This window comes from Schistocerca nitens, unplaced genomic scaffold, assembly GCF_023898315.1.
Source record: "Schistocerca nitens isolate TAMUIC-IGC-003100 unplaced genomic scaffold, iqSchNite1.1 HiC_scaffold_495, whole genome shotgun sequence".
Lineage (NCBI taxonomy): Eukaryota > Metazoa > Arthropoda > Insecta > Orthoptera > Acrididae > Schistocerca > Schistocerca nitens.
The window spans coordinates 11,496-38,238 of NW_026046028.1; the positions used below are offsets into that span (position 1 = coordinate 11,496).

Below are 26,743 nucleotides of genomic sequence, written 5' to 3' on the forward strand. Positions count from 1 at the left end.
CGGCGGCGGCAGCGCACACAGCCCCAGCCGGCCGCATCCGAGGGGGCCCCGCCGCCAGCGTCGCCTCCTTGGGCACAGGTGCGGTGCTGTGGCCGCCCATCCAACCGCATTTGCTGGCCGTCCCAGCCGCCAGGCAGGCGTTCCCACTGCCGCGCACCGCCTCTGCTGCAGAAGACGAACAAACGAAACGTACAAACATACACGCGCCCGAAGCGTGGCCACACACGGACGGGACCGACAGGCTCCAAGGCGACCAAACGATGGAAACACAAACACAAAAACAAAAGACACGCGAGCGAGCGGGCGAGCACGCAAGCAGTCGCCTCGCCTCTGTCCTCCCGCCCCCGCCCTTCTCCCCACCACATGCCCACAAACACCACCGCCTGCCCGCATCTCCACATTCGCCCCCTCCATTTGTTCCCTTGCGTTCGTTCGTTCCTTCCTTCCATGTGTCTGCGTGCGCGGCGCCTCTCCAACATCCGCCGTCCGTCCCGTTTTCGCCGTACCACACGCCACCGTCGGCGCCGCCTCGCCTCGCCTCCTCCCAGGCCACCACCGCCGCCGCCCCTGTCCGCCCCGCACACCACCATACACCGCTGCTTGTCCTGGCCGTTGCCACCAAAGGCGCCAGCCGCAAACCGCGCCAAACGCCGCAGCGCGCGTGCGTCCTTCCTTCCTTCCTTCCTTCCTTGCTTGCTTGCTTGCTTGCTTCTCCGTGCCGACGCTGCCTCTATTCCCGCACTGCGCGTACCGGAGTGACACGCGCACCCCCCTCGCGAACGCACGACTCATTGTCCTTGTTGTTTCTCCTCTTTCTTACGTCTTTGTTTCTTGTTTTTTTTTTTTGTTTTGTTTTTGTTTTTTCTTTTTCCTCCCACCGCCGCATGTGACACAATGGCCTCCCTCCCCCTTTCGTTCGTTGTCGCCGCTTTGTTTCTCTTTCCCATTGGTGCACGTCCGACGCGCTCCATTTCCACCACACCACGGCCATCGGCCTCCTCAACGGGCAGGCGCAGTGTGCCATTCTCCGGCGCCCAAGCACACCGCGCGGCTCGCTCTCCTCGCCCCCACGCCACGCCACGCCACGCCACGCCACGCCACGCCACGCCACGCCACGCCACGCAGCACAAATGCTGCCGTCTCGCAACACGACACACGGTGCGCACACCCCCGACCGCGCGGCTCTTAAAAGGCATGGCACCGGCGACATGCGCCGCCCCGGCCCGCACCCGTCGTCTCACGTTCACTGCCGGCCGCGTCTGCGGCTACAACCGCACCACAACAACGGTCCCCTCCCGGCAACACATTTGTTGCACAAACACAACCGCCGAGCGCAGCGCGAGCCACCCACACGCGCCCTCCCCGTCTTTAAAGCCTCCGCGTCTCCTTTCTCCTTTCGCGCCCCCTCCCATCTCCCGAATATGCCAGCAGCGGTGCCACTACCGCGAAACGGACACGCCTTCCGGGCCACATGCAAGGGCACGCCCACCACCAACTACTGCCATATTCGCGGACGCAGTTAGGCAACACGCAACGCACTCTCTCTCCACCTACTTTCACTCTCTCTCTCTCTCTCGTCCCTTCTCTTTAAAACACACAAACCAACCAACCAACCACGGCTAACACACTTTTTCGCGACACCTTTGACTGCCGTGACGGCAGCTATCGACCTTCTAAACACACACACACACACCCACCCACCCCTACATACACACCCTTCGCTACACCGGACAACAACAGCGTACACAACAGGAGGGCACACGAAACGGCAGGCAAGGCAGGCAAGGGCAAGGCATTCTCATAGATTCCTCCTCCGAGCCATGTCGGCGAACGCTTTTTTTTTCATCCGGGAAGGCAATGCAATTCAGCCGTCGCCACGGCCGACACTTGCAGCCGCGCCGTAAACGCCTCTCAGTGCGGCTGCAATGCACGGGAACGTTCCGCTGCTATAGACAGCGCCTCTCCGTTTTTCCCTGCTTCGTTTTCCGGTGATTGCTTCTCCATTTTGTTTGTTTGTTTTATTACTTTCCGTTCCCCTCCTCCACCATTGTTTCCGTCCCCAACAGTTTTGCTCATTCCACACGTTCTGCCCAGACACGACACTCGACCGATCAAAGGTCAGCCTTTCGTCACCGTTCGCGGCGCCGACGGTGCCACAGTGCGACTGGTGTTCACACCGACACGTTGCCATGACGCCGGTGTATCGCGCCGATATTGACAGTTACTCAGAGCCGCCGGATCGGATCACATCACCGACACACCTGCCATTTCACACCGGGGGACACAGACCAACGAAACGCGTGTACGCCCATAGCCTCACGCTTACTGTACTCAACCGAACACACGTGCACCTTGAATGACGTGCGTGCGCACAACAGTCCAATCAATCATCAGTCAAACTGCAAGAAACGGCTATCATCACAAATCAAGGGCAACCGTGCGTGTCGCCTACCCCACCCGCCCGTACATTTCTTGGCGACATCGTAATGGATATGCATGATAGTACGACACGTCCATTTAAAACGTCAACCAACACACCAACGCGCCGTACAGCAAAGGGAATAGTCGACGGCAACACAACATTTCACCCTCGCCATCATGTATGATGTGACAACAGACACCCGCAGACGGCCGTAACGGTGACAGCCAACAATCAATCAATCGCGAGGACTTTCAATTGCAGTCACGTGACTAACCGGGCAGACGGAGACAAAGAAATGAATCAGCGCCACAGACAGCACCAACACCTCCTATCTATCTATCTATCTATCTATCTATCTATCTATGTGTCGACAAACAACCACGCCAGGACTCGTGCACGCATTCCACGTCACACCGGCGGCAACCAAACCCTCGCGGCCGTACCCCAGTAACCACAACCACATTCGAGACCACACCACCAGCTGCCTCGCAACCACAACCAAACCGGGTAGCTATGCCGCCCCCCTCTCACACACACACACACACACACACACACACACACACACACACACAAACAATTCCGCTCTTCCCGCAAAGGCAATTTGGTGGCCCTGAAAAGGGCCGTTTTGCCGCTCTCGCAACGGAGGGAGCTTCCTTCCTTCCAAGAGCCGAAGTAACAACCTCCCCTCCTTACTTGGAGCTCGTGTACTTGGTCACCGCCTTCGTGCCCTCGCTCACGGCGTGCTTGGCCAGCTCGCCAGGCAGCAAGAGCCGCACAGCCGTCTGGATCTCGCGGGACGTGATGGTCGAGCGCTTGTTGTAGTGCGCCAGGCGAGACGCCTCGGCCGCAATGCGCTCGAAAATGTCGTTCACGAAGCTGTTCATGATGCTCATCGCCTTCGACGAGATGCCCGTGTCGGGGTGCACCTGCTTCAGCACCTTGTAGATGTAGATGGCATAGCTCTCCTTCCTCTTGCGCTTCTTCTTCTTGTCGCCCTTCGAAATGTTCTTCTGCGCCTTGCCGGCCTTCTTGGCGGCCTTCCCGCTAGTCTTGGGCGGCATCTCGAACGTACAACAACAAGCAGCAAGCGCTCCGCTCTAGTCAGCGTCTCCCCACACAGTGGCACCCGCCGCTACCGCAACACCGCACCTTTACCAGCTCGCCCTGTTGCGGCCGCCGACCAATGGGGCGCGCGCGCAACCGGCCGCCGCACCCGAGCCCATAAAGGGACCCCCACCCCGCCGCCGCCGGCACACGCACGCACTCCGCTGCTCGACTCGCTGCGGCTCGCACCGTTACGGTTACGTGTTTCACGCTTACGCCACTAGCCAAACGCCATGTCCGGACGCGGAAAGGGAGGCAAAGTCAAGGGCAAGTCAAAGTCCCGCTCAAGCAGGGCTGGGCTCCAGTTCCCGGTCGGCAGAATCCACCGCCTCCTGCGCAAGGGAAACTACGCCGAGCGCGTCGGCGCCGGGGCGCCCGTCTACCTCGCCGCCGTCATGGAGTACCTCGCGGCTGAGGTGCTCGAGCTGGCCGGAAACGCGGCCCGCGACAACAAGAAGACGCGCATCATCCCGCGCCACCTGCAGCTCGCCATCCGCAACGACGAGGAGCTCAACAAGCTCTTGTCGGGCGTCACCATCGCACAGGGTGGTGTCCTGCCCAACATCCAGGCCGTCCTGCTGCCAAAGAAGACCGAGAAGAAGGCCTAAACAGGGACCGCGGCGCTGCGCTTGCGTGCTCCCTGCACGCAAACGCAAACGCGCCTTTGCCTTGCCGGCTCGCCTCACAACAATCGGCCCTTTTCAGGGCCACCACACAAACCTACGTCCAAAGCAAAGTTTCCGTCGTCCTCGCCGCACTTTACAACAACGTCCACAGTCATTCATTCGCAGCCGGCGCCGGCGCACGTCCGCCATCTTGTCCACAGCCCGTGTGGCCGAACACACACACACATTTTTTCTGCACCCCTCCACGCACGCACAGTCGCGTTCCAAACAACGACAACGACATCAATACACCAATAATGTGATGTGATCATTGTTAATATGTTCATAATTAAAAGAGCGCGCGCGACACACACACAGCGCGTAACGGCCCGACGACGGACGACACGCGGGGCCGCCGCGCGCGCTCTCCAAACACACAGGCACAGCACAAACCAAACCAAACAGCTGATCCGATCGATGGTCCCGGCCCGCGCCACAAACAAACCACGCACACACCGGACTCAGCCGCGCCCTCCCGCATCCATCACACACACACGTCACGTCGAATCTCCAAACGGAACGCACGCACGCAAAGCAACAGAGGCGCACAACAACAACAAACACAGAGGCAGGCAGGCAACACAGACCCTTTCGCACTTTTCAATTTCCGAACAGTGTGGTGGCCCTGAAAAGGGCCGTTTTTCGTCTCTCCCACCAAGCACGGGCAACGGCACGGCCGCGGGAAGGCCACAGCACAGCACACCGGCTGCCTGCCTAACCGCCGAAACCGTACAGGGTGCGCCCCTGCCTCTTCAGGGCGTACACCACGTCCATGGCCGTCACAGTCTTGCGCTTGGCGTGCTCAGTGTACGTCACCGCGTCGCGGATCACGTTCTCCAGGAACACCTTCAGCACTCCGCGGGTCTCCTCGTAGATCAGACCAGAGATGCGCTTCACGCCGCCCCTGCGAGCCAGGCGGCGGATGGCGGGCTTCGTGATGCCCTGGATGTTGTCGCGCAACACCTTGCGGTGCCGCTTGGCGCCACCCTTCCCCAGCCCCTTTCCTCCCTTGCCGCGGCCTGTCATTCTTCCTCCTCCTCAAGCAAAAAAAGCACAAGCGGCAGCTCCTCACCCGGCGCTAGCGAGTCGGCTACGGTGCGCCGTGAGCGCGCGCCGCCCCCCTATATAGACTCTGGCCCGCCCTCCCCCCACCACGCGCACCGAGGGCATATAAGCGCAGCGCGGGCCCGCGCGGGCCCGTTGTCAAGGCAGCACCGGACGCTTCGCTACCGCACGCACCGCTAACCGCTATGGCCCGCACAAAGCAAACGGCCCGCAAGTCCACCGGCGGAAAGGCGCCGCGCAAACAGCTCGCCACCAAGGCGGCGAGGAAGAGCGCGCCCGCCACCGGCGGCGTCAAGAAGCCCCACCGCTACAGGCCGGGCACCGTCGCCCTGCGAGAAATCAGGCGCTACCAGAAGAGCACAGAGCTGCTCATCCGCAAGCTGCCGTTCCAGCGCCTAGTGCGCGAGATCGCCCAGGACTTCAAGACCGACCTGCGCTTCCAGAGCTCCGCAGTCATGGCCCTGCAGGAGGCCAGCGAGGCCTACCTCGTCGGCCTCTTCGAAGACACCAACCTGTGCGCAATCCACGCCAAGCGCGTCACCATCATGCCCAAGGACATCCAGCTCGCGCGCCGCATCCGCGGCGAGCGCGCCTAAACCGCTTAGCCGCGGCACGGCACCGCACGCGCGCAACACAAAAACGGCCCTTTTCAGGGCCACTAACATCTCTCCGTCGCGAGCAAAACTTTTGTCGGTCTTGCCGCCCAGCCTCTCTCTCTAGCCCCGTTAAAACAACCACCACAATTCCCACCCTCCCGTCCACAGCCGCTCTCGCCAACAATCACATTCGACGTCATCAACACCCCACCCCCTTCAGTACACACACACACACACACACACACAAACAAACAGCCGGACGACGTCACCCACGGGTGGCTGGCCGCCGCCGTCTCCGAGGCGCCACCGCGCCTTCCCAATTCCCGCCGGCCACTTCCACGTCTCAACGTCTCCCTTTCAGAGACAGAGGACACACACACACAAAAACAAGACGCGCCATCCGCAAAGCAAGCAGAGTCTCCAGAAACATGAGAAACCAACCGTCGGCCGCCGCACAAAATACAAAACACAAAACAAAAAAACGGCCACAACCGCTCCGCTACCGCGCGCCGCCGCCTACCGCCACCGGCCCCACAATCCATCCACCACGGCACGCAAACAGTACCCACAAGGGTCATACAGAAACGCCACACAAACATCAACCAACCACACACACACACACACACACACACACCGGCGCATGCACGCACGGCCACCCAAACAACACAACACAACGCGCCAGGCACGACAATCAACGCCTTCCCGACGTCCTCTGATGGCCCTGAGAAGGGCCGTTTTGGGCCGCGCGCAGCCGTGCCATCGCGCGCCACTAGACGACGCGGGGGAGGGGGGTGGGGGACGACGGGGTCAAGCGCCAGCCCTTCCCCTTTCCTTTCTTTACTTTACTTCACTTCACTTCTTCTTCTTGGGCGACGCCTTCGCCTTAGACGGCGTCGTCGCCTTCTTCGGGCGCGGCGCCTTCGGCTTCTTCGTCGGAACCTTGGCGGCCTTCTTCGCCTTCGACGGCGACTTGGCCTTGGCCGGCTTGGCCGCAGCCGCCTTCTTCGCACCCGCGGGAGCCGCCGACGCCGCAGACGCCTTCTTGGCGGCGCCCGCCTTCCGACCGGTCGCCGCCTTCACGCCACCAGCCTTCTTTGCGCCGGCCGCACGGGCGCCCTTCTTCTCCTTGCTGGCCGGAGCGGCGCGCTTCTTCTTCGCACCGCCGGCACGGGCCTTGCCGCCCTCGGCCGCCCCGCCGCCGGCGCCGGCAAGCTTGAAAGAGCCGGACGCGCCCTTCCCCTTCGTCTGCACCAGCTCGCCAGCCACGACGGCCGACTTGAGGTACTTCTTGATAAAGGGCGCCAGCTTCTCCGCGTCCAGCTTGTAGTGCGCGGCAATGTACTTCTTGATCGCCTGCAGCGACGAGCCGCCGCGCTCCTTCAGACTCTTGATGGCGGCCGTCACCATCTCAGAGGTGCGCGGGTGCGCAGGCTTGGCGCGCGGCTTCTTCGCAGACGCCGCAGACTTGGCCTTCTTCGTCGTGCCGGTGGCGGCGGGTGCCGCAGCAGTCTCGTTCGTAGCCGCCTGATCTGCCATTATTTCGACGGACGACGCGCGTACGCACACGAGAGCGAGAGCGAGAGCGGCAGGCGGCAAGCACGGCGGCAGAGAATAGCCGCCGCGCCGCCAGGCCCAGCCAGTGTCGCGGGCGGGCGCGGACGGCCGAGAGAGCGGCCGCCACTCTGCGCGCCGCCGCGCCGCGCCTCCCGCGCTTGCTACCGCCCAACGTCCGACAGCCTGTGCGGACCAGCCCCAAACCTGCGCCGCAACCACCCGCGCCGTTCAAACCACCGAGGATGGGGCTACACACGGCCACACCACAGTCGCCAACCAGTCGCCACGGCAGCGCCGCAAACCACGGCCAAACTGCAGCTACCGCGCGCTACAGCCTGGCTCGGCCCGCCGAGAATCGCCGCCCCCGCCCACATGCCGCCCCCACAGCCCCAGCCGACGACCCGCCACAATGGCCAAACCTTCGGCAAAACTGCCACACCGTCGCCGCGCCAGCCCGGCCAGCGCGGCCGCCGCCACAGCCACACAAGCGGAGGCGTGCGGCGATGCCGGCCGTGCAAACGCACCTCCGCCGCCCCATCGCCCTCCCACCGTTTCCCGATCGGCCCGCAGCCGTCGGGCCACCTCGCCCGCCAACATTCGCGCCCGTTTCTCACAAAATTGCCCGCCGCAAAGAAAACGGGCGCCGCCTGCGCAACATCGGCACCGGCCAACCGAGCGCCGCCGCCCCTCGCCGCTTACGCGAGGGGGGCTGACCGCCGTCCGCAACGACAGACACACCGCATCTGCCTTCAAGCACACACGACAGCCGACCTCCTACATTTGTACGCCGCAAGCCACCCAACGGTGTGTGGCGGAGGGCACTTTACGTGCCACTGTCATTACCACCCTTTGCCGTTCCAGTCGCGTATGTTACGCGGGAAGAACGACTGTCTGAAAGCCTCCGTGCGCGCTCGAATCTCTCTACTGTTACATTCGGGATCTCCTCGGGAGGTATATACGTACGGGGAAGCAATATGTTCGATACCTCATCCGGAAACGCACCCTCTCGAGAAAAACCTGGCGAGCAAGCTACACCGCGATGCAGGGCGCCTCCCTTGCAGAGTCTGCCACTTAGCCATCTCCGTAACGCTATCACGGTTACCACATACCCCTGTGACGAAAACGTTGGATCTTTCTCTATCTTCCTCCGTCAACCCGACCTGCTACGGGTCCCACACTGGTGGGCAACACTCACGTATGGGTCGGTCGAACGCGTGTTTCTGTAAGCCACCTCCTTTGTTGATGGACTACATTTTTTTGTTTTTGCTAAGCATTCTCCCAATGCATCTCAACCTGGTACCCGCCTTACCAACAATTTACTTTTATCTGATCATCATTCCACTTCCAAATCATTCCGCACGCCTACTCCCAGATACATATTTTACAGACGTCACAGCTACCAGTGTTTGTCCCGCTATCATATAATCAATCACACAGTAAAGGATCCTTCTTTCTGTATATTCGCAATACATTACATTTGTCTATGTTAAGGGGACAGTTGCCACTCCCCCTGCACCGGGTGCCTATCCGCTGCCGATCGTCCTGCAACCTCTCTGTATACTACATACAGCATCATCCGCGAAACGACGCATGGAACGTCCGCCACTATCTACTAGGTCATTTATATGATGTGAATTGTGAAAAAGCAATGGTCCCATAACACTCCCCCGTGGCACGCCAGGGGTTACTTTAACGTCTGTAGACGTCTGTCTCTCCATCGATAACAACATGCTGTGTTCCGTCTGCTGACATCTCTTCAATCCAGCCACACAGTTGGTCTGATATTCTGTAGACTCTTACGTCGTTGATCAGGCGACGGTGCGGAGCTGTCTCGAACGCCTTCCGGACGTCAAGGACAATGGCATCCACCTGGGAGCTTTCTGGGTCTCATGGGCAAATAAAGCGAGCCGGGTCTCACACACGATCGCTGTTTCCGGAATCCATGTTGATTCCTACATAGTAGACTCTGGAGTTTCCACAAACGACATGATACTCGAGCAAACAACATGTTCTACAACACATCGACGTCAGAGATATGGGTCTATGGTTTTGCGCATCTGCTCGACGACTGGGACTACCTGTGCTCTTTTCCAATCATTTGGAACCCTCCCTTCCTCTCCAGAGACTTGCGGTACACGGCTGTTAGGAGGGGGGCAGGTTGTTTCGCGTACCCTGTGTAGGAATCGCGAATTGGTAATCCCGTCGGGTCCGGCGGACTTTCCCATTCCTCCTTGGACACTTACTTCGATGTCAGCCAGTTTCTCGTTCGTGCGAGCATTTAGAAGACGGAACTGCAGAGTGCGGTCCGTCCTCTGTGAAACAGCTTTGGAAACAGGTGCTTAGGTATTTCACCACAGCTTTACGCGTGTCATCCTCTGTTTCAATGCCATCGCCATGCCGGAGTGTCTGGATATGCTGTTTCGAGCCACTTACCGATTCAACGCAAGACCGCAACGTCCTAGCATTTTCTGTCAACGTCGGTCGGTACATAGGGTTTGTTCTACTTTCGAATTCACTGAACGCTTCACGCATAGCCCTCCTTACGCTCACTTTGACATCGTTTAGCTTCCCGTTTGTCTCGGAGGATTTTGGCTGCGTTTTAAACTTTGGGTGAAGCTCTCTTTGCTTTCGCAATAGTTTCCTAACGTTGTTGTTGTTGTAGTAGTATACCACGGTGGGTTTTTTTTCCCATCCCTCACAGTTCTACACTCGGCACGTACCTGTCTAAAAACGCATTTTTACCATTGCCTTGCACTTTCTCCATGAACACTCAACATTGTCAGTGTCGGAACAGGCATTTGCGTTTTCATCTGTCAGGTCGTCTGGAAATCTGCCTTCTATTACTCTTGCTAGCCAAACAGATACACCGTCCTCCCTGCAACGGCCTTATGATCACTGCGTCCCTGTTCTGCACATACAGAGTCGAAACACGTTCGGGTCTGTTTGTCATCAGTAGGTCCACGATGTCATCTCCACGAGTCGGTTCTCTGTTCATTTTGCTCGAGGTACTTTTCGGACAGTGCACTCAGTATAATGTCACTCGATGCTCTCTGTCCCCCAACCACCCGTCCTGAACATCATCTGAGTGTCCCAGTCTATATCGGGTACATTGAAATCTCCACCTAAGACCCTAACATGCTGAGGAAAATGTATGTGAAATGTGTTTCCAAATCCGTCTCTCCGTTGTTCTGCCACTAATGCTGCTGCGTCGGGAGGTCGGTCAAAGGAGCCAATTATTATTAAACCTAGCTCGGTTGTTGAGTGTAACCTCCACCCACAATATTTCACAGGAACCACCCACTTCTACTTCACTACAGGATCAAAACCACTACTAAACAGCGACGAACACACCACCACCGGTTGCATGCAATCGAGCCTTTCTAAAACACCGTCCGTACCTTTGTGACAATTTCGGCAGAATTTATCCCTGGCGTCAGCCAGCTTTCTGTACCTTATAACGATTGCAGAGCTTCGGTGCTTTCTCTGTCAGCGCTTGCGGTTCCGGTACTGTACCAACGCAGCTTCGACAGTTGACAAACAATACCGATTGCTGCTTGGTCCCCGCACCCGTTGAGGCTGCTGTTGCCCCCTTTCTGTACTTGCCCAAGGCCATCTAACCTAACACAAACCGCCCAGCCCACGCCACACAACCCCTGCTACCCGTGTAGCCGCTTGTTGCGTGCAGTGCTCTCCACCTACGACTATAACATGCCTTCGACATTCGCACTGTACAACACCTTAGGTTAGGGTTGGCGTCGCTTGGGTTAGGTTAGGTTACGTTGGTTGGACGTGGGTTAGGTTAAGGGTTAAAGTTAGGTTAGGCGTCAAAGTTAGGTTAAGCGTTCGGACGTGAGGCGTCAGGTGGCCGCACCTACCTTACGGCCGGACATCTTAGGTTAGGCTAAGGGCGCCGAGGTCACGTTACGTTCACCTTCGGGCGCCACACGTAGCTGTCACAGGTAGGTCGTAGTTCGGTCGGTCGGTCGGTCGGTCGGTCGGTCGTCGGCAAGCCGCAAAAAAACTACAGACGACGTCGACAAAACCGCCGCAAGACCGAGCAGGAGGCAGATATATACCGAGCGCCAAAGAGACCGACCACACACACACACACACACACACACACACAACAAAAAAAAAACAAAAACAAAAACACACAAAAAACACCACCCACCGGCCAAACGGGCACCACAAAACCCACAAAGCCGAGCACCACACGTCGCGACCAGAGGCAACCCCGCAACCGCAACGGCGCTTTCCGCACCGGGCCGGATGCACGTACGACAACACCGCTACCCGTACACAAGGCCTCCCATTGCACACAGCCGCTCTGTGTTCAACATCATCAATGGCGCGCCCGCGGCTCGTCGCGGTCGCAGCCATGACGCCGCCGCCACTTTTGCACCAACACATTCACGCACCGCAAAACAGCTCGCCGACCCACCGACACAGCACAGCCGACAAACAAAAACAACCGCGGCGGCGGCAACAAAACAAACAACTCGCACCAAGCGTCCGACAGAAAACAAACGGACAAGCACAGGCCTCTGCTAACGACCACGACACAGCGGCACGCTGCTCCTTTCCCGCCACTCTCGATTCACAGCGCACGCGACCCCGTCGACGACGACGACGACGACGACGACAACGACACGCGACGGGCTCGCTTCCCGCAACCTACACCTTTCCGCCACCGCCACTACGCACGGCTCCACCCGACGCCCGTCGCAACGGCACTACTGCACGCACTATCACCCGCCGCCGCCGCCTCTCCCCCCCTTCCCGTACACAACAACACAGCCAAAAAACACACTCACGACCCAAACATGACAACATGATGGCACGTGCATCGGCGCACACCCCCAACCAGTCACCGTCGACACAACCACACGCAAGGCACGGAAACCGGCGTCCTTCCACGTTGCCATCAAAGCAGCACAAACAACCACAGGAGGAACCACCAACAACAGCCGGCCGGCCGGCAACCACCAAACGCACATTCCCGCTCGCCACCACACACCTCTCGGCAGCCGTTTCGCAAAGACAAGACATGACGCGACATCATCGCATCACGGGCGACGCACGCACACCGACCCACTTTCCCCGCCCGTCTCTCTCTCTCTTTTTCTTCCGACGCCTTCGGCCGAGCACACACGTACGTGGCACAACGCCCAACACAGTCACACACAGTCGACAGGCGCACGCCCAGGCACGCAACGACGCAGCGCAGCAAAGGCGCCCGCGACACATACCTCCTCTCCCGTCTCGCCGCCGACCGCCAGCCAGCCACTCGCAATGTGCACTGGCCAACCGGACACACGTCCACCGCGCCGCCTCCGACCACCCGCCAGGGGGCGCTCACGTCCGCGACAACAGCGCGGCCCGCCGCCGGGCGGGCCCAGCCCGGCCCAGGCGGCGCGCGCTGCTCTGCACTCGGCGCGCCGCGCCCCACATCCTGCTGCAGACCGGGCTCGTCTCTCTGTACGCGTCTGCGTCTGCCCGCATCTCACCTTCCTGCGCATCGACACAACGAGGCCACGTGAGCAAACCCCCGTCACAACGCCACATCACGCACTGCCTTGTCGACCGCCTAAATGCACTCACCCACCAGCCATCCGCTTCGTCCTCTTCTTGCTTACTCGTTGTTCGTCGTCGTTGCTGCTGCACCAGCAGCAGCGGCGGCGGCGGCGGCAGCGCACACAGCCCCAGCCGGCCGCATCCGAGGGGGCCCCGCCGCCAGCGTCGCCTCCTTGGGCACAGGTGCGGTGCTGTGGCCGCCCATCCAACCGCATTTGCTGGCCGTCCCAGCCGCCAGGCAGGCGTTCCCACTGCCGCGCACCGCCTCTGCTGCAGAAGACGAACAAACGAAACGTACAAACATACACGCGCCCGAAGCGTGGCCACACACGGACGGGACCGACAGGCTCCAAGGCGACCAAACGATGGAAACACAAACACAAAAACAAAAGACACGCGAGCGAGCGGGCGAGCACGCAAGCAGTCGCCTCGCCTCTGTCCTCCCGCCCCCGCCCTTCTCCCCACCACATGCCCACAAACACCACCGCCTGCCCGCATCTCCACATTCGCCCCCTCCATTTGTTCCCTTGCGTTCGTTCGTTCCTTCCTTCCATGTGTCTGCGTGCGCGGCGCCTCTCCAACATCCGCCGTCCGTCCCGTTTTCGCCGTACCACACGCCACCGTCGGCGCCGCCTCGCCTCGCCTCCTCCCAGGCCACCACCGCCGCCGCCCCTGTCCGCCCCGCACACCACCATACACCGCTGCTTGTCCTGGCCGTTGCCACCAAAGGCGCCAGCCGCAAACCGCGCCAAACGCCGCAGCGCGCGTGCGTCCTTCCTTCCTTCCTTCCTTCCTTGCTTGCTTGCTTGCTTGCTTCTCCGTGCCGACGCTGCCTCTATTCCCGCACTGCGCGTACCGGAGTGACACGCGCACCCCCCTCGCGAACGCACGACTCATTGTCCTTGTTGTTTCTCCTCTTTCTTACGTCTTTGTTTCTTGTTTTTTTTTTTTGTTTTGTTTTTGTTTTTTCTTTTTCCTCCCACCGCCGCATGTGACACAATGGCCTCCCTCCCCCTTTCGTTCGTTGTCGCCGCTTTGTTTCTCTTTCCCATTGGTGCACGTCCGACGCGCTCCATTTCCACCACACCACGGCCATCGGCCTCCTCAACGGGCAGGCGCAGTGTGCCATTCTCCGGCGCCCAAGCACACCGCGCGGCTCGCTCTCCTCGCCCCCACGCCACGCCACGCCACGCCACGCCACGCCACGCCACGCCACGCCACGCCACGCAGCACAAATGCTGCCGTCTCGCAACACGACACACGGTGCGCACACCCCCGACCGCGCGGCTCTTAAAAGGCATGGCACCGGCGACATGCGCCGCCCCGGCCCGCACCCGTCGTCTCACGTTCACTGCCGGCCGCGTCTGCGGCTACAACCGCACCACAACAACGGTCCCCTCCCGGCAACACATTTGTTGCACAAACACAACCGCCGAGCGCAGCGCGAGCCACCCACACGCGCCCTCCCCGTCTTTAAAGCCTCCGCGTCTCCTTTCTCCTTTCGCGCCCCCTCCCATCTCCCGAATATGCCAGCAGCGGTGCCACTACCGCGAAACGGACACGCCTTCCGGGCCACATGCAAGGGCACGCCCACCACCAACTACTGCCATATTCGCGGACGCAGTTAGGCAACACGCAACGCACTCTCTCTCCACCTACTTTCACTCTCTCTCTCTCTCTCGTCCCTTCTCTTTAAAACACACAAACCAACCAACCAACCACGGCTAACACACTTTTTCGCGACACCTTTGACTGCCGTGACGGCAGCTATCGACCTTCTAAACACACACACACACACCCACCCACCCCTACATACACACCCTTCGCTACACCGGACAACAACAGCGTACACAACAGGAGGGCACACGAAACGGCAGGCAAGGGCAAGGCATTCTCATAGATTCCTCCTCCGAGCCATGTCGGCGAACGCTTTTTTTTTCATCCGGGAAGGCAATGCAATTCAGCCGTCGCCACGGCCGACACTTGCAGCCGCGCCGTAAACGCCTCTCAGTGCGGCTGCAATGCACGGGAACGTTCCGCTGCTATAGACAGCGCCTCTCCGTTTTTCCCTGCTTCGTTTTCCGGTGATTGCTTCTCCATTTTGTTTGTTTGTTTTATTACTTTCCGTTCCCCTCCTCCACCATTGTTTCCGTCCCCAACAGTTTTGCTCATTCCACACGTTCTGCCCAGACACGACACTCGACCGATCAAAGGTCAGCCTTTCGTCACCGTTCGCGGCGCCGACGGTGCCACAGTGCGACTGGTGTTCACACCGACACGTTGCCATGACGCCGGTGTATCGCGCCGATATTGACAGTTACTCAGAGCCGCCGGATCGGATCACATCACCGACACACCTGCCATTTCACACCGGGGGACACAGACCAACGAAACGCGTGTACGCCCATAGCCTCACGCTTACTGTACTCAACCGAACACACGTGCACCTTGAATGACGTGCGTGCGCACAACAGTCCAATCAATCATCAGTCAAACTGCAAGAAACGGCTATCATCACAAATCAAGGGCAACCGTGCGTGTCGCCTACCCCACCCGCCCGTACATTTCTTGGCGACATCGTAATGGATATGCATGATAGTACGACACGTCCATTTAAAACGTCAACCAACACACCAACGCGCCGTACAGCAAAGGGAATAGTCGACGGCAACACAACATTTCACCCTCGCCATCATGTATGATGTGACAACAGACACCCGCAGACGGCCGTAACGGTGACAGCCAACAATCAATCAATCGCGAGGACTTTCAATTGCAGTCACGTGACTAACCGGGCAGACGGAGACAAAGAAATGAATCAGCGCCACAGACAGCACCAACACCTCCTATCTATCTATCTATCTATCTATCTATCTATCTATGTGTCGACAAACAACCACGCCAGGACTCGTGCACGCATTCCACGTCACACCGGCGGCAACCAAACCCTCGCGGCCGTACCCCAGTAACCACAACCACATTCGAGACCACACCACCAGCTGCCTCGCAACCACAACCAAACCGGGTAGCTATGCCGCCCCCCTCTCACACACACACACACACACACACACACACACACACACACACACACAAACAATTCCGCTCTTCCCGCAAAGGCAATTTGGTGGCCCTGAAAAGGGCCGTTTTGCCGCTCTCGCAACGGAGGGAGCTTCCTTCCTTCCAAGAGCCGAAGTAACAACCTCCCCTCCTTACTTGGAGCTCGTGTACTTGGTCACCGCCTTCGTGCCCTCGCTCACGGCGTGCTTGGCCAGCTCGCCAGGCAGCAAGAGCCGCACAGCCGTCTGGATCTCGCGGGACGTGATGGTCGAGCGCTTGTTGTAGTGCGCCAGGCGAGACGCCTCGGCCGCAATGCGCTCGAAAATGTCGTTCACGAAGCTGTTCATGATGCTCATCGCCTTCGACGAGATGCCCGTGTCGGGGTGCACCTGCTTCAGCACCTTGTAGATGTAGATGGCATAGCTCTCCTTCCTCTTGCGCTTCTTCTTCTTGTCGCCCTTCGAAATGTTCTTCTGCGCCTTGCCGGCCTTCTTGGCGGCCTTCCCGCTAGTCTTGGGCGGCATCTCGAACGTACAACAACAAGCAGCAAGCGCTCCGCTCTAGTCAGCGTCTCCCCACACAGTGGCACCCGCCGCTACCGCAACACCGCACCTTTACCAGCTCGCCCTGTTGCGGCCGCCGACCAATGGGGCGCGCGCGCAACCGGCCGCCGCACCCGAGCCCATAAAGGGACCCCAGGATGATGAGCATGAAAGAGTGGTCCGTCGTCAACTGGCTGTCTTCCTCAATGCTGAGGAGGACCCAGAAGACGAACCCACAATTTTTGCCCTTGAAGACGTGGCAAAAGTAATTAGGTCCCTCCCCTCCAAAAGGGCGCCAGGACATGACAAAGTCACCAACCAGTTGGTCAAAAACCTCCCACCCACGGCGATCGAACACCTCGCGAACGTCTTCAACGAGATTACTCGTACCCGCGAGTTCCCAGCTTGCTGGAAACACGCGGAATTGGTCGCAATACACAAACCAGGGAAAGACCCTCTATTCCCGCAGCACTACAGGCCGATTAGCCTCTTGCCAACTCTCAGCAAGATCTATGAGCGCCTCATGCTAAGACCCATACAAGAACATATTACCAGAGAGCAAATTCTGCCGGATTTCCAATTCGGATTCCGGCAGAACCACTCTGCCCCACAACAGATCATGAGAGTGGTTGAAGCGGCCACAGAGGGCTTCAACCACAGAGGCTACTGCGGGATAGTGCTACTAGACGTAGCCAAAGCCTTTGATTCAGTATGGCATAGAGGGCTACTCTACAAGTTGTACACACAAGGGTTTCCCGGGAGTATAGTTCAGCTGATCAAGAGCTACCTCACCAATAGGACTTTCTCCGTCAAAGTAGAAACTGCCACCTCCACCAGAAGGCGTATTCGTGCTGGGGTGCCACAGGGATCGGTCCTGGGGCCCGTATTGTACAGTTTGTACACTGCGGACACTCCAACGGCCCCCCTGGTGCACACTGCACAGTACGCTGACGATACAGCCTTCTACACGAGAAACGCGAACAAGGACCTGGTCATCCGTAGGCTACAAAGGGTTTTAGATGACACAGAAACTTGGGCCCGTCGCTGGCGAATCACCATCAATTCTGAAAAGACGCAGGCAATGCTGATTACCCGTAGGCTCGGAAGGCGCGAACCTCCTCAACGCCCCCCCCTCCACCTTCACCTAAACGGAACCCAACTCCCCTGGCGCAGAACCGCCAAGTATCTTGGCGTAACCTTGGACTCTCGTCTTACGTGGAAACCCCACATAGACGAGGTCCATAGGAAGGTCTGCGCCAGAATGTCCATCCTGTACCCAATCCTCAACTCATCCAGCTCCCTATCCTGCTCAGTAGGAGTGAACGTTTACCAGGCCCTGATCCGGCCAGTCATGGAATACGCGTGTCCTGTCTGGGGATACGCGGCGAAGCAGCACCTGGACACTCTCCAGAGGCTGCAGAACCGCGCCCTCAGGAGGGCACTGCGTTTACCCCTTGGATTCCCTATCGACGATTTGCAAGCCGCTGCGGAAATCCCACTCCTGAGAGAGCGTTTCCAAGACCTGGCAAGGGCCTTCTATGAAGGTACTTCCAGGTCGGGAAACGCCCTCATCCATTCCCTAGGTCGGTATGACATGTCCCGCGATAAACACAATCGCCCCATGACGATCTTTGACGACTAAGTCGAAGAGAAAAATCCCAATACCCATTCCCAAATCCTGCTCCTACCCCAAATACTACAAATATCTCGCCAAACCTCAGGCAAGTACCAGAATCACACAGAACAAACATCACAATCTCACAGACATCCAAAAAGTACAGAAATAATCACACACACAAGCACACAGGGGAGTAAAAGCCGCAAGGCTACAAACTCCCCCTCACACTTCCCCAAAGAGGGGAAAGTAATAGATGTGAGCAGCAGCGCCGCCGCCGGCACACGCACGCACTCCGCTGCTCGACTCGCTGCGGCTCGCACCGTTACGGTTACGTGTTTCACGCTTACGCCACTAGCCAAACGCCATGTCCGGACGCGGAAAGGGAGGCAAAGTCAAGGGCAAGTCAAAGTCCCGCTCAAGCAGGGCTGGGCTCCAGTTCCCGGTCGGCAGAATCCACCGCCTCCTGCGCAAGGGAAACTACGCCGAGCGCGTCGGCGCCGGGGCGCCCGTCTACCTCGCCGCCGTCATGGAGTACCTCGCGGCTGAGGTGCTCGAGCTGGCCGGAAACGCGGCCCGCGACAACAAGAAGACGCGCATCATCCCGCGCCACCTGCAGCTCGCCATCCGCAACGACGAGGAGCTCAACAAGCTCTTGTCGGGCGTCACCATCGCACAGGGTGGTGTCCTGCCCAACATCCAGGCCGTCCTGCTGCCAAAGAAGACCGAGAAGAAGGCCTAAACAGGGACCGCGGCGCTGCGCTTGCGTGCTCCCTGCACGCAAACGCAAACGCGCCTTTGCCTTGCCGGCTCGCCTCACAACAATCGGCCCTTTTCAGGGCCACCACACAAACCTACGTCCAAAGCAAAGTTTCCGTCGTCCTCGCCGCACTTTACAACAACGTCCACAGTCATTCATTCGCAGCCGGCGCCGGCGCACGTCCGCCATCTTGTCCACAGCCCGTGTGGCCGAACACACACACACATTTTTTCTGCACCCCTCCACGCACGCACAGTCGCGTTCCAAACAACGACAACGACATCAATACACCAATAATGTGATGTGATCATTGTTAATATGTTCATAATTAAAAGAGCGCGCGCGACACACACACAGCGCGTAACGGCCCGACGACGGACGACACGCGGGGCCGCCGCGCGCGCTCTCCAAACACACAGGCACAGCACAAACCAAACCAAACAGCTGATCCGATCGATGGTCCCGGCCCGCGCCACAAACAAACCACGCACACACCGGACTCAGCCGCGCCCTCCCGCATCCATCACACACACACGTCACGTCGAATCTCCAAACGGAACGCACGCACGCAAAGCAACAGAGGCGCACAACAACAACAAACACAGAGGCAGGCAGGCAACACAGACCCTTTCGCACTTTTCAATTTCCGAACAGTGTGGTGGCCCTGAAAAGGGCCGTTTTTCGTCTCTCCCACCAAGCACGGGCAACGGCACGGCCGCGGGAAGGCCACAGCACAGCACACCGGCTGCCTGCCTAACCGCCGAAACCGTACAGGGTGCGCCCCTGCCTCTTCAGGGCGTACACCACGTCCATGGCCGTCACAGTCTTGCGCTTGGCGTGCTCAGTGTACGTCACCGCGTCGCGGATCACGTTCTCCAGGAACACCTTCAGCACTCCGCGGGTCTCCTCGTAGATCAGACCAGAGATGCGCTTCACGCCGCCCCTGCGAGCCAGGCGGCGGATGGCGGGCTTCGTGATGCCCTGGATGTTGTCGCGCAACACCTTGCGGTGCCGCTTGGCGCCACCCTTCCCCAGCCCCTTTCCTCCCTTGCCGCGGCCTGTCATTCTTCCTCCTCCTCAAGCAAAAAAAGCACAAGCGGCAGCTCCTCACCCGGCGCTAGCGAGTCGGCTACGGTGCGCCGTGAGCGCGCGCCGCCCCCCTATATAGACTCTGGCCCGCCCTCCCCCCACCACGCGCACCGAGGGCATATAAGCGCAGCGCGGGCCCGCGCGGGCCCGTTGTCAAGGCAGCACCGGACGCTTCGCTACCGCACGCACCGCTAACCGCTATGGCCCGCACAAAGCAAACGGCCCGCAAGTCCACCGGCGGAAAGGCGCCGCGCAAACAGCTCGCCACCAAGGCGGCGAGGAAGAGCGCGCCCGCCACCGGCGGCGTCAAGAAGCCCCACCGCTACAGGCCGGGCACCGTCGCCCTGCGAGAAATCAGGCGCTACCAGAAGAGCACAGAGCTGCTCATCCGCAAGCTGCCGTTCCAGCGCCTAGTGCGCGAGATCGCCCAGGACTTCAAGACCGACCTGCGCTTCCAGAGCTCCGCAGTCATGGCCCTGCAGGAGGCCAGCGAGGCCTACCTCGTCGGCCTCTTCGAAGACACCAACCTGTGCGCAATCCACGCCAAGCGCGTCACCATCATGCCCAAGGACATCCAGCTCGCGCGCCGCATCCGCGGCGAGCGCGCCTAAACCGCTTAGCCGCGGCACGGCACCGCACGCGCGCAACACAAAAACGGCCCTTTTCAGGGCCACTAACATCTCTCCGTCGCGAGCAAAACTTTTGTCGGTCTTGCCGCCCAGCCTCTCTCTCTAGCCCCGTTAAAACAACCACCACAATTCCCACCCTCCCGTCCACAGCCGCTCTCGCCAACAATCACATTCGACGTCATCAACACCCCACCCCCTTCAGTACACACACACACACACACACACACAAACAAACAGCCGGACGACGTCACCCACGGGTGGCTGGCCGCCGCCGTCTCCGAGGCGCCACCGCGCCTTCCCAATTCCCGCCGGCCACTTCCACGTCTCAACGTCTCCCTTTCAGAGACAGAGGACACACACACACAAAAACAAGACGCGCCATCCGCAAAGCAAGCAGAGTCTCCAGAAACATGAGAAACCAACCGTCGGCCGCCGCACAAAATACAAAACACAAAACAAAAAAACGGCCACAACCGCTCCGCTACCGCGCGCCGCCGCCTACCGCCACCGGCCCCACAATCCATCCACCACGGCACGCAAACAGTACCCACAAGGGTCATACAGAAACGCCACACAAACATCAACCAACCACACACACACACACACACACACACACACCGGCGCATGCACGCACGGCCACCCAAACAACACAACACAACGCGCCAGGCACGACAATCAACGCCTTCCCGACGTCCTCTGATGGCCCTGAGAAGGGCCGTTTTGGGCCGCGCGCAGCCGTGCCATCGCGCGCCACTAGACGACGCGGGGGAGGGGGGTGGGGGACGACGGGGTCAAGCGCCAGCCCTTCCCCTTTCCTTTCTTTACTTTACTTCACTTCACTTCTTCTTCTTGGGCGACGCCTTCGCCTTAGACGGCGTCGTCGCCTTCTTCGGGCGCGGCGCCTTCGGCTTCTTCGTCGGAACCTTGGCGGCCTTCTTCGCCTTCGACGGCGACTTGGCCTTGGCCGGCTTGGCCGCAGCCGCCTTCTTCGCACCCGCGGGAGCCGCCGACGCCGCAGACGCCTTCTTGGCGGCGCCCGCCTTCCGACCGGTCGCCGCCTTCACGCCACCAGCCTTCTTTGCGCCGGCCGCACGGGCGCCCTTCTTCTCCTTGCTGGCCGGAGCGGCGCGCTTCTTCTTCGCACCGCCGGCACGGGCCTTGCCGCCCTCGGCCGCCCCGCCGCCGGCGCCGGCAAGCTTGAAAGAGCCGGACGCGCCCTTCCCCTTCGTCTGCACCAGCTCGCCAGCCACGACGGCCGACTTGAGGTACTTCTTGATAAAGGGCGCCAGCTTCTCCGCGTCCAGCTTGTAGTGCGCGGCAATGTACTTCTTGATCGCCTGCAGCGACGAGCCGCCGCGCTCCTTCAGACTCTTGATGGCGGCCGTCACCATCTCAGAGGTGCGCGGGTGCGCAGGCTTGGCGCGCGGCTTCTTCGCAGACGCCGCAGACTTGGCCTTCTTCGTCGTGCCGGTGGCGGCGGGTGCCGCAGCAGTCTCGTTCGTAGCCGCCTGATCTGCCATTATTTCGACGGACGACGCGCGTACGCACACGAGAGCGAGAGCGAGAGCGGCAGGCGGCAAGCACGGCGGCAGAGAATAGCCGCCGCGCCGCCAGGCCCAGCCAGTGTCGCGGGCGGGCGCGGACGGCCGAGAGAGCGGCCGCCACTCTGCGCGCCGCCGCGCCGCGCCTCCCGCGCTTGCTACCGCCCAACGTCCGACAGCCTGTGCGGACCAGCCCCAAACCTGCGCCGCAACCACCCGCGCCGTTCAAACCACCGAGGATGGGGCTACACACGGCCACACCACAGTCGCCAACCAGTCGCCACGGCAGCGCCGCAAACCACGGCCAAACTGCAGCTACCGCGCGCTACAGCCTGGCTCGGCCCGCCGAGAATCGCCGCCCCCGCCCACATGCCGCCCCCACAGCCCCAGCCGACGACCCGCCACAATGGCCAAACCTTCGGCAAAACTGCCACACCGTCGCCGCGCCAGCCCGGCCAGCGCGGCCGCCGCCACAGCCACACAAGCGGAGGCGTGCGGCGATGCCGGCCGTGCAAACGCACCTCCGCCGCCCCATCGCCCTCCCACCGTTTCCCGATCGGCCCGCAGCCGTCGGGCCACCTCGCCCGCCAACATTCGCGCCCGTTTCTCACAAAATTGCCCGCCGCAAAGAAAACGGGCGCCGCCTGCGCAACATCGGCACCGGCCAACCGAGCGCCGCCGCCCCTCGCCGCTTACGCGAGGGGGGCTGACCGCCGTCCGCAACGACAGACACACCGCATCTGCCTTCAAGCACACACGACAGCCGACCTCCTACATTTGTACGCCGCAAGCCACCCAACGGTGTGTGGCGGAGGGCACTTTACGTGCCACTGTCATTACCACCCTTTGCCGTTCCAGTCGCGTATGTTACGCGGGAAGAACGACTGTCTGAAAGCCTCCGTGCGCGCTCGAATCTCTCTACTGTTACATTCGGGATCTCCTCGGGAGGTATATACGTACGGGGAAGCAATATGTTCGATACCTCATCCGGAAACGCACCCTCTCGAGAAAAACCTGGCGAGCAAGCTACACCGCGATGCAGGGCGCCTCCCTTGCAGAGTCTGCCACTTAGCGGACAGTGCACTCAGTATAATGTCACTCGATGCTCTCTGTCCCCCAACCACCCGTCCTGAACATCATCTGAGTGTCCCAGTCTATATCGGGTACATTGAAATCTCCACCTAAGACCCTAACATGCTGAGGAAAATGTATGTGAAATGTGTTTCCAAATCCGTCTCTCCGTTGTTCTGCCACTAATGCTGCTGCGTCGGGAGGTCGGTCAAAGGAGCCAATTATTATTAAACCTAGCTCGGTTGTTGAGTGTAACCTCCACCCACAATATTTCACAGGAACCACCCACTTCTACTTCACTACAGGATCAAAACCACTACTAAACAGCGACGAACACACCACCACCGGTTGCATGCAATCGAGCCTTTCTAAAACACCGTCCGTACCTTTGTGACAATTTCGGCAGAATTTATCCCTGGCGTCAGCCAGCTTTCTGTACCTTATAACGATTGCAGAGCTTCGGTGCTTTCTCTGTCAGCGCTTGCGGTTCCGGTACTGTACCAACGCAGCTTCGACAGTTGACAAACAATACCGATTGCTGCTTGGTCCCCGCACCCGTTGAGGCTGCTGTTGCCCCCTTTCTGTACTTGCCCAAGGCCATCTAACCTAACACAAACCGCCCAGCCCACGCCACACAACCCCTGCTACCCGTGTAGCCGCTTGTTGCGTGCAGTGCTCTCCACCTACGACTATAACATGCCTTCGACATTCGCACTGTACAACACCTTAGGTTAGGGTTGGCGTCGCTTGGGTTAGGTTAGGTTACGTTGGTTGGACGTGGGTTAGGTTAAGGGTTAAAGTTAGGTTAGGCGTCAAAGTTAGGTTAAGCGTTCGGACGTGAGGCGTCAGGTGGCCGCACCTACCTTACGGCCGGACATCTTAGGTTAGGCTAAGGGCGCCGAGGTCACGTTACGTTCACCTTCGGGCGCCACACGTAGCTGTCACAGGTAGGTCGTAGTTCGGTCGGTCGGTCGGTCGGTCGGTCGGTCGTCGGCAAGCCGCAAAAAAACTACAGACGACGTCGACAAAACCGCCGCAAGACCGAGCAGGAGGCAGATATATACCGAGCGCCAAAGAGACCGACCACACACACACACACACACACACACACACAACAAAAAAAAAACAAAAACAAAAACACACAAAAAACACCACCCACCGGCCAAACGGGCACCACAAAACCCACAAAGCCGAGCACCACACGTCGCGACCAGAGGCAACCCCGCAACCGCAACGGCGCTTTCCGCACCGGGCCGGATGCACGTACGACAACACCGCTACCCGTACACAAGGCCTCCCATTGCACACAGCCGCTCTGTGTTCAACATCATCAATGGCGCGCCCGCGGCTCGTCGCGGTCGCAGCCATGACGCCGCCGCCACTTTTGCACCAACACATTCACGCACCGCAAAACAGCTCGCCGACCCACCGACACAGCACAGCCGACAAACAAAAACAACCGCGGCGGCGGCAACAAAACAAACAACTCGCACCAAGCGTCCGACAGAAAACAAACGGACAAGCACAGGCCTCTGCTAACGACCACGACACAGCGGCACGCTGCTCCTTTCCCGCCACTCTCGATTCACAGCGCACGCGACCCCGTCGACGACGACGACGACGACGACGACAACGACACGCGACGGGCTCGCTTCCCGCAACCTACACCTTTCCGCCACCGCCACTACGCACGGCTCCACCCGACGCCCGTCGCAACGGCACTACTGCACGCACTATCACCCGCCGCCGCCGCCTCTCCCCCCCTTCCCGTACACAACAACACAGCCAAAAAACACACTCACGACCCAAACATGACAACATGATGGCACGTGCATCGGCGCACACCCCCAACCAGTCACCGTCGACACAACCACACGCAAGGCACGGAAACCGGCGTCCTTCCACGTTGCCATCAAAGCAGCACAAACAACCACAGGAGGAACCACCAACAACAGCCGGCCGGCCGGCAACCACCAAACGCACATTCCCGCTCGCCACCACACACCTCTCGGCAGCCGTTTCGCAAAGACAAGACATGACGCGACATCATCGCATCACGGGCGACGCACGCACACCGACCCACTTTCCCCGCCCGTCTCTCTCTCTCTTTTTCTTCCGACGCCTTCGGCCGAGCACACACGTACGTGGCACAACGCCCAACACAGTCACACACAGTCGACAGGCGCACGCCCAGGCACGCAACGACGCAGCGCAGCAAAGGCGCCCGCGACACATACCTCCTCTCCCGTCTCGCCGCCGACCGCCAGCCAGCCACTCGCAATGTGCACTGGCCAACCGGACACACGTCCACCGCGCCGCCTCCGACCACCCGCCAGGGGGCGCTCACGTCCGCGACAACAGCGCGGCCCGCCGCCGGGCGGGCCCAGCCCGGCCCAGGCGGCGCGCGCTGCTCTGCACTCGGCGCGCCGCGCCCCACATCCTGCTGCAGACCGGGCTCGTCTCTCTGTACGCGTCTGCGTCTGCCCGCATCTCACCTTCCTGCGCATCGACACAACGAGGCCACGTGAGCAAACCCCCGTCACAACGCCACATCACGCACTGCCTTGTCGACCGCCTAAATGCACTCACCCACCAGCCATCCGCTTCGTCCTCTTCTTGCTTACTCGTTGTTCGTCGTCGTTGCTGCTGCACCAGCAGCAGCGGCGGCGGCGGCGGCAGCGCACACAGCCCCAGCCGGCCGCATCCGAGGGGGCCCCGCCGCCAGCGTCGCCTCCTTGGGCACAGGTGCGGTGCTGTGGCCGCCCATCCAACCGCATTTGCTGGCCGTCCCAGCCGCCAGGCAGGCGTTCCCACTGCCGCGCACCGCCTCTGCTGCAGAAGACGAACAAACGAAACGTACAAACATACACGCGCCCGAAGCGTGGCCACACACGGACGGGACCGACAGGCTCCAAGGCGACCAAACGATGGAAACACAAACACAAAAACAAAAGACACGCGAGCGAGCGGGCGAGCACGCAAGCAGTCGCCTCGCCTCTGTCCTCCCGCCCCCGCCCTTCTCCCCACCACATGCCCACAAACACCACCGCCTGCCCGCATCTCCACATTCGCCCCCTCCATTTGTTCCCTTGCGTTCGTTCGTTCCTTCCTTCCATGTGTCTGCGTGCGCGGCGCCTCTCCAACATCCGCCGTCCGTCCCGTTTTCGCCGTACCACACGCCACCGTCGGCGCCGCCTCGCCTCGCCTCCTCCCAGGCCACCACCGCCGCCGCCCCTGTCCGCCCCGCACACCACCATACACCGCTGCTTGTCCTGGCCGTTGCCACCAAAGGCGCCAGCCGCAAACCGCGCCAAACGCCGCAGCGCGCGTGCGTCCTTCCTTCCTTCCTTCCTTCCTTGCTTGCTTGCTTGCTTGCTTCTCCGTGCCGACGCTGCCTCTATTCCCGCACTGCGCGTACCGGAGTGACACGCGCACCCCCCTCGCGAACGCACGACTCAT

The 26,743-nt window shown here is 60.2% G+C and overlaps 1 protein-coding gene across 1 annotated transcript; it reads right to left on the minus strand.

Annotated features, from left to right (window-relative positions):
- Positions 1-17: 17 nt before the first annotated feature.
- LOC126232415 (uncharacterized PE-PGRS family protein PE_PGRS20-like) lies at positions 18-26,743 on the minus strand (the record flags this gene model as incomplete). Its single annotated transcript, XM_049942677.1, has 6 exons — positions 26,191-26,743; positions 25,969-26,116; positions 13,461-13,690; positions 13,103-13,250; positions 376-605; positions 18-165 (listed from the first exon to the last, which is right to left on the minus strand). Coding segments are annotated over exons 1-6 (1,457 nt in total), but the record flags the coding sequence as incomplete, so codon positions are not given.